The 12,102-nt window shown below is 39.3% G+C and overlaps 1 protein-coding gene across 3 annotated transcripts; it reads left to right on the forward strand.

Annotated features, from left to right (window-relative positions):
- The first annotated feature begins 5,128 nt into the window (after positions 1-5,128).
- On the forward strand, positions 5,129-10,966 carry gata6 (GATA binding protein 6). 3 transcript variants are annotated; one of them, XM_034104531.2, is made up of 7 exons: positions 5,129-5,234; positions 5,813-6,703; positions 7,152-7,318; positions 8,095-8,220; positions 8,335-8,422; positions 8,532-8,629; positions 9,161-10,966. In XM_034104531.2, the coding sequence occupies exons 2-7, from the start codon at positions 5,872-5,874 to the stop codon at positions 9,320-9,322; spliced, it is 1,473 nt and encodes a 490-aa protein (XP_033960422.1). In that variant the 5' UTR covers positions 5,129-5,234; positions 5,813-5,871; the 3' UTR covers positions 9,323-10,966. The 3 variants fall into 3 exon arrangements, with proteins under 3 accessions (XP_033960422.1, XP_033960425.1, XP_033960424.1); XM_034104534.2 differs by having other exon boundaries at positions 8,589-8,629; XM_034104533.2 differs by lacking the exon at positions 5,129-5,234 and adding an exon at positions 5,482-5,681.
- Positions 10,967-12,102: the final 1,136 nt, after the last annotated feature.

The raw sequence follows: 12,102 nt of genomic DNA on the forward strand, positions 1-12,102 counted from the left end.
GCCCTTAGAATCGTCCTAACTTTTCACCCCTCAGTGCGCCCCTGTGTGGGGGTCTATAGGGCCGTGCTAAGCTTACACTAAAAATGATCAGCAATATATTTGTTATTCATTATATGACACTGCCTTGTACAGGATTGTTAGCAGCCCACCAGAAAACTCAGATCCAACACTGACTTCCACACTCAAATTCATTCATACACACACAAACACACAATCACACAATCACACATACACACGTACACAGGCAGGTGAGCAGGGCGTTCCGTTGTGGGCGAGCCGAGGAAGCAAGGACGGTGGTACATGTCCGAAATGACAAAGGTTGCTTTTACACCTGTCATGGCCCGTTTAATCATCTACCTCTTCAAACAGGGGAGTCTGACGCTCGCGGCCTCCCAGCAGCCTTTGCTCCAGCAGATCTTGACAGGCTGCCATTCAGTAGAAGGCCGGAGAGAAACAGACCTGGGCAGGTATAAAACTTAACTGTGTCTTCAATCAAATAGGAGCAAATAGGTCAATGATTAAAGGCTTCAGCAGCTAGAAATGGGGGTCATAAATACAGGCAATTGCTTTCATATTCACTTTTGCTCATTTAAGAACTGAAGAAATTCAGAGATGTCCTTCATGAAGTGATTGAATTGGACTAAGGCATCCAGCATTAGACACAGAATTCAGTGTTTGAAAAATAATAAGATTACCAATTTTACAACCCAATCCATTTGTAAATGTATTCTCCCCCAATACATTAGCTATTTATTTAATTGTCCCATGAATATATATATTTTTTTAATAAATATCTCCTTAAAACTCACTCAAATTGAATCAGCATGCATTAAGAACATGTCAAATCCAAAAGTTTAAATGATGTTTTAAATAATAAAATAATAAATACAAATATGTTGGTGTTATCAAACATCACCAGGACCCTCATAATAACAGCAACAAACACCTAATCAAAAAGAATACAAGCAGTGTGCGTTTTAAAGTACAACCTGTACAACCTGTACAACCAAATATTTAAATAACATTTAAATAATTTTGTTTTAAATTACAGATTGTGTTTTATCAGCAGATAAATAAAACCAAACTATCATTTCTAATCTGCAAATTATCTGGGAAAACAGAATCATTTTATTTTGATAGTAACAAAAACACAATTTTATTATAAACGTCTCTAATCTAAAATTAAAATGAACCTGGATTTTTAATTAAGAGCCTATTACACCGAGTATGATTCAACATGCTACCACTCATTGTCTAAAAGATAAAAATAAATCAGTTGAGTGGTGATTCAAATGATGAAGTGAGTCTCTTTCCTGCATGTTTTACATGTGGCTATAGTCGCTTCTCATTAATCACAATCGAGACATCAGAGACCTCCGTGTGTTTAGGGCGTGTTAAATGTCCACAAAGCCTTATTACCTTACAACAGAAGGAAAATCAGAACTGTGTTTTTGCTGAGTCACAAATAAATTAGCAAGCATTCACACCAGATTTAAAATAAAAACGAGAAATCACTTCTTCACAATCGTTAATTATTCATACTGGGCGATAAACTGATATGTATCGTTTTAGCGCGTGAAGCCTAATCTCAGCGTCCCCCCTGCTCCTTGTTATCTCCATAACATCATGCATAGCAGCAGAATTGGCTAATCAGGAGCAGGCTATTACAAGAGCTGGAGTGTTGGAGATAATCATTATCAAGTCGGTACATAAGGCACTGACACCTGAAGAGGGTCGGCCATCAGACTGCAACCCTCCTGAAAGAAACAAACATCATTCAGATAAAACCGTGGCCATGGTTTTCTGGGTAAAACAAGTTAAATCAATGAAAAAAGTTAAATCATTATTGGAAAGGTTTTAAATATACATTACTTACGATTTAAAATATTATTATTATCATTATTATTAATTATTATTGTTATTATTATTATGTTCGATTGTTGTTTCTTTATTTTTTTGTTCTAACGAAACTAATACTGTCCTGGTTGAATATTGTATATTCCTCGCAAGGGGACCAGCAGTATGATTATTATTAATCGAATTAAAATCCAATATGTAATTTATAATTTATTCTAAAACTACTAAAGACTAAAGACTGCTTTATTATAATAATTATTTATATTTGTTGGGCAGCAGTAACGTGAGTTCTTTGAGCCTAGAATTACACACATAGCTACATTTGGGTTTCCTAGTTAATTTATGGTAAAATAATTAGATTACAGGCCTGCGTCTCTTTACGGTGGCTGACAGTGGAGCAGGCCCGCAGTGTTTGACCGTCTGCGGATAAATATGGAGACAGGGCGGCGTCCTGCCACTTCTCCCCACAGGCTCCGTGTGTCAGAGCAGCACACTTGACATCACTGCGAAAACACCTCATTTATCAACTCGAGGCTCCGCAGCCATGAGCAAGAACGGAGAGGAGTCTAGGGGGAGCGAAACGAGAAGTAAAAACAACAGGATTTTGTATTCTCGCACCTCCCTGACAACTCACTGAGACGATGGGATGGGAGACAGTAGCGCATGGTTTGGTTACTCCCTCTGATAAAACCGCATCTCCAGAATCTCTCTGGCTGTCAGGAATTTAATCCTAAAACTAGGAGCAGGCCGAGGCCATTAGACCTGCAGAGTGTGGCTGCATGCGTAAATATAATATCTAGCCAAAAAGAGCATTATTAAAGTAATAAAGAAACTTGGAAATGCATCCCAAAATCAGATGCAGGGATTCCTACTTATTTACATACATAAACACACATCTCAGACCATTGTTGTATCTAAATTTAGAAATCCAGAGCAGCAGACATATTGTAGTCCCATAGCAGAGACAACAGATCCAGCCATGTCTCAGTGGACTTAACTGCAGCACTGCATGTATCAGCAGCTGCCGTATACAATGTGCTTCCTCCACAAAGACCCCTCAGTCATTTATATGGACCACACAAATACAAATATAGTAAGTGTAGTGCATGCATCAGCAGCCAGGACAACATATAATAGCAACAATATGAAGTAGTTAATTGTATTTGTGGCAATAAAGGAAGACATTATAGTAATCAGTGGTATAGTATAACAATTTAAAAATCAAAAGGCTAATCACAATAACAGTATGACTCAAAGTAAAGTAGTAGCATTTCAAGCTGGTGGTAGATTAAGTAAGCCATAATAACAAAACATTTAATATAAGCAGTTGTAGTGGTAATACATAATAAAGTAAAATAATGTTAGTTTCGTCAAGAATATTTTTTAAATGTTGCAACATGATACAAATAAAAAGACAATAAGAAACACATAGCCAGCTCACAAAATAATACATACTTATTGTTAAATGTTGAGTGCAGTTCTTCAGCTTCCATTAGAGACTTAGAAAAAAAAGAAGGCCTATTTCCCCATAGTGTGCATTGTAATCGTATAATGCAGGGGTGGCAACATAGTATAACTTCGAAATATTTTTCAATATAGGAGTGAAATAGCGATTAATCGATGTGTTCAGCATTCTCTGTTTCCAGGGTCAGACTCGGTTAAAGTGGCTATCATTCAATATTATTTACAGGAGCCATGAATCTCCCTTGCAGACTGCCCCCATTGGCTTAGTATGACAGATACATAGTAAATGGTGGAGTACTCAGTAGTTGTTGAAGTATTAGTAATATGAATTAAATGCTGTGTTCCTCAGATCTCTCTGCTGCTCAGCTATCTCCCATCCAGACAATATGTAAACACACACATACCTGCTGAATGGTCGTGAGTGTGATAAACTATTTGTTAACCTCTGTGAACACGCACGAGGTAGCCCTGTAAATGAGTGAATGATTCAATTGACACCTCGGGCTACTTTTGATCACTTCACTCAGCACAATGTATATTCTGGCTGAACGAATCACCGCGGTTCAAAGCGAGCTGGAGAGTTTGTGCTCCTACACAGCTCAAGCCATCTGAATGAAAGCGTCTGACTTAAATAAACTAATTAGCCAGGGGATTTATTGATCGGTGTGGTGAACATATGAGAATAAACATTGAGTGAGACATTCGCTGGAATCAAGACATTTACTTTAGGAAAGTAGAAATAGGCTACGCATAAATGAGGCTTAATTTCACAAGACAATACATTGTAGATTCATATTCCTAAACAGCTCTACACAACAATTAATATCCATTTATAATTGTAAATTAAGCCAGTAGTTGTCAATTCAAGTCATCTAAAATGGCATTGTGTTAAAAGCCCAATATAGTTGTTATTGTCAGCTAGTGGTGGAAGAAGTAGCCTATACTCGAAGTGAAAGTATAGGAAAAGAAGAGTGTAACAATACTCCATTAAAATCCTGCCAAAATCTGCTTTATGTAAAATTGTAGAGGTATTGATAGAACAATGTGTTATGCAGACAAACCCCAATTGCTATATTTTCAATATATTTTCTGTTGTTGTTGAATCATATTTGTAGATTTATTGATGTAGTTGGTCCAGCTTGGGGAATTCTAACTGCATTTTATACTGTTAGGTAATTAATAGTGTAATAATTTATTCTGTTGAAATAACTGGCCATATATAATTATAATTGGGAAAGTGAAACATAAATATGGTGCAGTAAATTGTACAAATTAGGCGAAGTAAAACTATTATAAAATAAAATTGAAATTGACCTAAGTTAAGTAACAGTACAATACAATTGTATCTTACTAAACGAGAGTAATTTAGTACACTCATTTGGTTAAATTTCACTATTTAAATCAGCAGAATATTTTGGGGAAATGGCAGTAACTTATTCAACTAAAATTGTAGAGAAAAACGAAAGCCTACAATACAGAAAGATGAAATACAAATATAGCTTAAGACTGGCGACCGATAGCCCTTTAGTTATTTTGTATAAACACATTTGATGAAATACAAGCAAGACAAAAAATGAGGGGGTGGAGCTTCATCTGTCCAAAACACAACTGTCGAGCACTCACTTAAACCTGATTACCGTTGCAAATTATTATAGCTTTCAGACATGATCAAGTCTCTTTTCTTTCCTCTCTGTTTCTCGGAGTGATTGATTGGAGGAGTTTTAGGCTGGCACCCCCATCGTGTTTTCAGCCTCTCTCTCCTCTTGATTGGTCCTCCTCGTGCAGCCGTAGCCACGGAAGCGCCTCCTCTCATAAACCTCGTCAGACCGCACTAACGTTTCCCATTACTTCCAGGAGAAGCAGCAGCTCACTATTAGGAACTTTGAGTGCGACCTATGGCACACAAATAACAGGTATGTGGTGGAAAGCGACTTATGTCTCTTCTTTTTCCTTCTGACTGTCTTTTCTCCGATATGCCACAGAGCTGCTTTACACTTTTTACGCACAGGACCTATCATCATTTCAGGGTATTGTTTTATCGCTCCAGCCTACCTCTCGGCCCTTATCTGTTTTGGGTCTTATCAAACAGTTATCTCTTTTGCTGTGAAGACATATTGCGTTTTGTTTCCTATCTGTTATGTGTGTGTGTAGTTGTGTGCGTGTGTGGGAGGACAGAGATTTGACGGATCCAGTGCCTCTTAAAGCGCTTGATGGGAGTATGGCAGTCACTGCGTGTTTTATTGTAGATGATACGGAGCTAGTGAATGTACGGTCAAGTCTGTAGTCAGATAGTATTTTTATGTTTAACTGTGGAAATGTAAGCTAGATTTTAAAAGATGAAAACAAGCTGTGCATCAGAGGTATAGAACTTGACGAGTTTATATCAGATGTTTATAACTTTAAATCCAGATGTCAATAACTTTGCAACACAAGAGTTTACTTTCTTCTAATTTACTACAATCCTAACGGTTCCAACTTGTTTCTGTTACAGGGTAGACTACTCCCTTACGATTTTTATTAACCCTTACGGTGTATGGAAAGTGCTCCTGGATGGACCTGGGCGAACACAGCTGGTCCATGGTCAAGCGAGAAGTATCCAGCAGCCCAGGGTCGCCGGCTGAGCAGACCTACCTGCCCGGGGACAGCAGGAGGGACGAGCTGAGGACACCTCCGATCGACCTTGACGCACTGGCGCACCGCCGCCCCGACGGCAGATCACTACACTCCTACGTTCATTTCGGACACCATAACAACACCCTGACTACTGTCGAGGACATCCCGCTGTTTACGGATTTAGACCAGGGCAGCAAACTCGTCCTCTCCAGCGGAGCGCACAAGGCGAGCTTGCTGGTGGACCCGAGCGACATGTACCAAACACTGGCCATCGCCGCGGCGCAGAGCCAGACTGGATATGATTCCTCCTCTGGTTATATGCACTCCAACCCCAACTCCCCGGTGTATGTGCCCAGCTCCCGGGTGGGCTCCATGATACCCAGCCTCTCTTACCTGCAGGCCAGCGGGTCTGCTCAGCCCAGCCATGCCGTCTCCAGCCACTCGGTCTGGTCGCAGTCCGCCCCGGAGAGCCCTTCATACAGCACCGGGAGCCCGCACGCCTCCAGTCGGTTCCACTACCCTCCAAGCCCGCCCATGAATAACGGGAACCTCAGGGACACCGGCTACGGTAACACGCTGAATGTGAGCAGCAGGGATCAGTACGGCCTCTCTCGGCCTCTCAGTGGGACCTACGCGAGTCCATACTCTCCTTATGTTGCACCGCAGCTGACCCAGCTGCCCTCGCCCTGGACCGGGGGACCTTTTGATAACACCATGCTGCACACCCTGCAGAGCAGAGGCGCGCCCCTGATCCGAGGACCCAATGGAGGTAAGAATAGAGGAGGACATATTTGATGGAGTAATGCTGTCAGAGATAATGATTTCATTTCAGACATGCTCATGTTTTTATGAAAATAACTGAAACTCCAGTGCACACACAACCAGATCTCATAGAGGCAAGAGGTCCAAAAGGGCATGTGCATGATAATACGCTAGTGAAAAACAGGCATGTTGTTGTGCGTATAGGCCCATAACTGACATTACGTGTAACCAAATATGTAAACAAAATTAAACTAAACATTTAAAAAATCTAAATTCCCAAAAACATAAATGTAAGCTGCCAGGAGAATGTATTTATAACATGACATCCATGGATCTGATTTAATTTGTTTAAATGTGCTCATGAATGTCAGTCACACAGTCCCTTGGGAAGACACTCAGTGGGCAATTTTCTTGTTAAAACGTTTTTCTGATGTAAGCCTTCTTTTAAATTACAGATATTCTGGACGACATGGGGGAGAGCAGAGAATGCGTAAACTGCGGCTCCATCTCCACGCCGCTGTGGAGGCGCGACGGCACGGGCCACTTTCTCTGTAACGCCTGCGGCCTTTACAGCAAAATGAATGGGCTGAGCCGGCCATTAATTAAACCACAGAAACGGACGGTAAGCACTTAACCGCTCAATTTGCTGTCTAATCGTTCAAACAATGGCTGGAGGTTATCGCCATTGTGTCTGATCCAGAGCAGACATGTATGTACTATAGTTTTAGATCAGATAGATTTTTCTTTTAAATGTGGTAATTATATTTGTGACAGGTAGAATCAGGAGAAATCTAAAAATAATTAAGGACTTCACACCACATACGTTTGAAATGTTAGTTTTTGCTTACACAATTGTACCCACAAATATACATTTTTCAGCCAACAGTCAAACATTAATTGATTAGAATATTTGCCTAGGAAAATGTCTACAAGTAAATTCTCCATAATTTATTTTAAATCAATTGAAGGTGGTTTCAATACAAATTGAACCATCTGCATTGAGATATTTGTTAACATATTAATCAACCACTCAGTCTGTCACATTGCTTCTGCTCGGTAAATTAATCTGAATGGGTGTGAAAAGGGCTAATCGTTTCCTGGTGCCATTACGTGCATTACACACAGTTTTACTAGGAAATCTGATGTCTCATAAAGACTCCTTGAAATTACACATCCTTTAAAAAGCCGTGCGTAAATGGAATTTATATGAAGGGCCTATATTATTTTTAGGAAATAGGGTGCACGTGTTCTAATTGTTGTTAATATAGTGGAGTGTGGCTTTCATTTTAAACTTTTAATTCAGGTGACATACTCCCAGTCTTCACAGGTCTATTAATATCATGCTTATCTCTGAAATGGGTTATAATAATTAATTGAATATTACGATTTTATCATCAGTCAACTTCCAGAAGAATCGGCCTGTCCTGCGCTAACTGTCAAACCAGCACGACCACTTTGTGGCGCAGGAACGCGGAGGGAGAGCCGGTGTGTAACGCGTGTGGGCTCTACACAAAATTACACGGGGTGAGTGCAGATTTACTTTCACATTTATTTAAAACGTATTCTAATGCACTTTCATCAATCAAAGCATCCAGAATCAAAATATTAATTTGTCTCCAAATATGATCAAATCTGCAGGTACCTCGGCCTCTCGCCATGAAGAAAGAGGGGATCCAAACGAGAAAAAGAAAACCGAAGACCTTGAATAAATCCAAGGGATCCTCTGGTAAGTCTAATATAATGATTACTCATAAATATGTTTCATGGATAATTATAATCAACATATTGCTTTTTAAAACAATTTGTTCTTAACAATATATTTTATATTCTATTAGGAAATAACAACTCTGTCTCTATGACTCCCACATCCACATCTTCATCTAATTCCGAAGATTGCTCGAAAACCAGCTCTCCCCCCGGACAGGTGTCAGGGGTAAGACTTGATTTTATTCTCTTTATTTTGATACAATTTAATAAAATATGTCCTGCTCCATTTCAATTTAAAGAATCACATATTTGAATTGTATGTGTGTGATGTGGAATGATATTTTATTTTTAAATAACTTAATTCAAATATACCACAATCATAATATGCTATACTATATTATATAACGCTATACTCTACTCAACTATTCTACAATTCACTTAAAAAGTAATTGTTGTCCTTGATGCATCCTCTGGGTTACATATTTTGAAGTTAATCAAATCTAGAGCATTAGCCAAAGCAGGTGTTTTGTTAAAAAGATCACATGTATAGACTGATGCGTTGTGAAGCTGACTACTGCTTCTTTATGTGTCACCATGATATTACAGTGGGATGAGCTTCACATTAATCAGAATCTGGTGCTTTTTAGGGAATCTCAGTCCAAAATGGAAACATGAGTCATATACCAAATGATGCCTTTTCTTTGTAACTGCTTTGAAAATACAATGAGGCTAACAATGCATATTTGCTTTGCTGCAGGTCAGTTCGTCTGTGCTGTCCAGCTCAGGGGAGGGACCCGGCTCCGGCTCAGTGGTGAAGTACCCGGGACAGGACAGCCTGTACACCAGCGTGGGGCTGTCCCAGTCCTCAGACGTAGCTTCAGTGAGGGGTGAACCCTGGTGCCCCATGGCCTTAGCTTGAACATTTAAATCTTTGGGAGGACAGCAATCCCCGGCCCCCTTTGTCTGGATGCTATGTAGTGTGGAAGTATTCGGGGGGCAATGTTTGTTTCCTGGCTGATGCAAGGAGTCCGGCAGAAGGGAAAAGAATGGAGAAGCGACCTTCAGTCACACTGCAAGCTTGAACCGAGCGTGGAATAGCTGGGATTGTTTTCCAGGTTGGTGTGGGGGATCTTGTTGCCTTAAGAAAACAAAGGGAATCACCAGGCCAGATGATCAATCAGGTGGCCTGCTTCGGAGGGTCTCTGGACCTGCCATGCACTCGTATCTCTCCACCCACCATGGCACAGAACCAGCTCTCGTTTCTTAAAATAAAGCCATCATGTACATACTGGATTTCCTCTCTGAAGAAAAAAGCTGTTGATTGGATACCACTGCTTCGTAAAGCGCTATATTCTTTAAGGACTTTTAGATTTTTTGTTTTCTTTCCAAAACTGGAATCATGCCACAAGTGCCAAGACAACTTTTATGAATCAAAAGAAAAAAAATATTTATAAATCTTCCATTGTTGAAAACATGGCTATGATTGTTAATAAAGATATCAATATAGAGTAGAAGTTAAACCATTCTGTCTTTTTTCTAATTTTATTTTCTTCATAAGTGGTTGTTTGTAGTACAGTAGTGTTGCACATGTTTTCCACTGAAAGCTCTTACTGTATCTGACTGAAACTAGTTTGGTTTAAACAGGGTATAAATGACTATGTCGTCAAGTGGTTTTGTTTGATCATTTACTGAAAAAATGCAAATAATCAACTCTTTCAGACTCATTTCTGATACTGAAATGTTGTCAGCTGTTGGGTAGCATTAAGGTACTATTCTGAAAGCAAAGCTACACAAATAATTGTACATGTAAAGCAGTCGGATGGCTTGTTTGAACAAAGCACACCCAGAATAGCTGTGGGGCCTACTGACCTTTATGTTACAAGACATCAACTGCAGATGAAGACTGTTGGCTGCACTACCTGACTCACTATAAACTGTGTACCTTTCACAATGCAAGCATGTACAATTGCATCATTTTATACCAAAATTAGAGCAAAGCGGAGCATGAGGTCACTTCTGAACAAATTCATGTTACTCTGAAGACTTTGAATAATGGAAATAATGGAGTGCAATGACACAGGATATCATATTGAGGTGTTAAAGTACGAGAAGCTAGTGAGTTATTACAATGCTATGTTTTCATCAGAATACAAGCTCATGTTGGTATTGATTTTGACCACAGATGCATGGGTCACATGCTAAATGGAAATTCAAGAGGTTATTTAAAATTTTCCACACTGTTTTTCTCCAGCCGAGTTGTGTTGGTGGAGTAAAAAAAGCCATTTTAGCCCATAACACAATCATGGGTCTTTTTAAACCTGAAGGCAATCTGATGAGATACATGTGAAACTTGGCGTAAAGAGGTTTATTATTCCTTATCTTTTCTTTTTTTTCTAGCAAAACTTGCTTCATCCAAAAAGGGCATGTCATTCATTTAATTCTGAATTTATTTTTTTTGAAATATGTTTATTTTAGCATCATGTTTCGCTGTTGTTTTTATTTTTTATAACAAATTATTCTATTTAAATTTCAGTCCAATAAATTGTTCTTGTGATGCAAATGATTTACGGTTACCCTGTGTTTTAAAGTAAATAATCGAAGCTGTGGAAGAAACCTTGTTCTTGCATAATATTAATATTACTCAGGCATACTTTTGTGAGGCAATCAGAGACATGCTTTAACTCCCCTTTTCTCCCTGGTGGAAAAAAAACTGGCTTTATTTTCTCAGATGTTTTCATGATTCGGAGTGAAGCACACAGAAAAAAAACTAGCTAATGCAAGGTGAGGATTTCTTGGGGGGGGAAAGAACGTTTTAAAAGCTTCATCTCAGACCTATAAAATTATTGTTGCAGATTTTGATGTCCAGGTTTTTCTGGGTTTGCTTCCACGTTCTGCTTATGTTTCATTAAAGCAAGCCTTTATTCTTCCGGACAGCTTTTTACTTAAGATTTTTTTTTTCTCTACCTAGAAGGCTCAAAGCACAATCCACTTTCCTGTGTCCTCTTGAACCAGCAGCTCAAAGTACCTGTCACAATGTTTACTGTACTTAAGCGAATATGGCCTGTGAGTAATACCACATGAAAAGATTTTAGAGATGGTTAAGATTTATGTCTAGGCTTAACGTTATCTGTCTGCTCTTGACAAATTGATTTAGCTGACTTTATTGAGTGTAGAGGAATGTGCTACACAACACAACAACCACATCACAGGTTTGGGATGGACATTGTAGTTTGACTCCTTTTTTAGTTTTTGCAAGAGATTACACTTTTTGACATTTTATTAGAACAATACACCAAGGGCCGTTTGTTTTAGCTAAAGATCATCCACCACAACGTTTTATTTGTCAGTGTTATGTTGAATGTGGCTGCATGTGGCAAATGGAAATGTTTTGCGTGTGTATTGGCTGCTGGGTGTTATATTAAACTCAATTCACGCACCGAGACCACCAAGCATTAAGACTTTAAGCTTCTTCGCAGATAAATTACCAAACCACCTTCAGATATGTAAATGCAAACTAGTGTTGAACTCAAAACATGGGCAAATATTTATAGGTTTCTGAATTTATGAGGTGGTCCTACCTTGGCACTGTCTGACTCGTATTCATGGTGCTGCGAGGGAGGAAATATAAACACAGCAGCGCAGAAATCCTCCCTGCGCTCTTATGTGGATGGATGTTCACAGAGCTAGGGTCACATCAAC

This window comes from Pseudochaenichthys georgianus, chromosome 17, assembly GCF_902827115.2.
Source record: "Pseudochaenichthys georgianus chromosome 17, fPseGeo1.2, whole genome shotgun sequence".
Lineage (NCBI taxonomy): Eukaryota > Metazoa > Chordata > Actinopteri > Perciformes > Channichthyidae > Pseudochaenichthys > Pseudochaenichthys georgianus.

Excerpts from the sequence above, each read along its gene's own strand:
- gata6 (XM_034104531.2), top strand. The coding sequence starts at position 5,872 with ATGGACCTGGGCGAACACAGCTGGTCCATGGTCAAGCGAGAAGTATCC. Across the intron at positions 6,704-7,151 it reads GATCCGAGGACCCAATGGAG|ATATTCTGGACGACATGGGG; the intron begins GTAAGAATAGAG and ends TTTAAATTACAG. Across the intron at positions 8,423-8,531 it reads TAAATCCAAGGGATCCTCTG|GAAATAACAACTCTGTCTCT; the intron begins GTAAGTCTAATA and ends ATATTCTATTAG.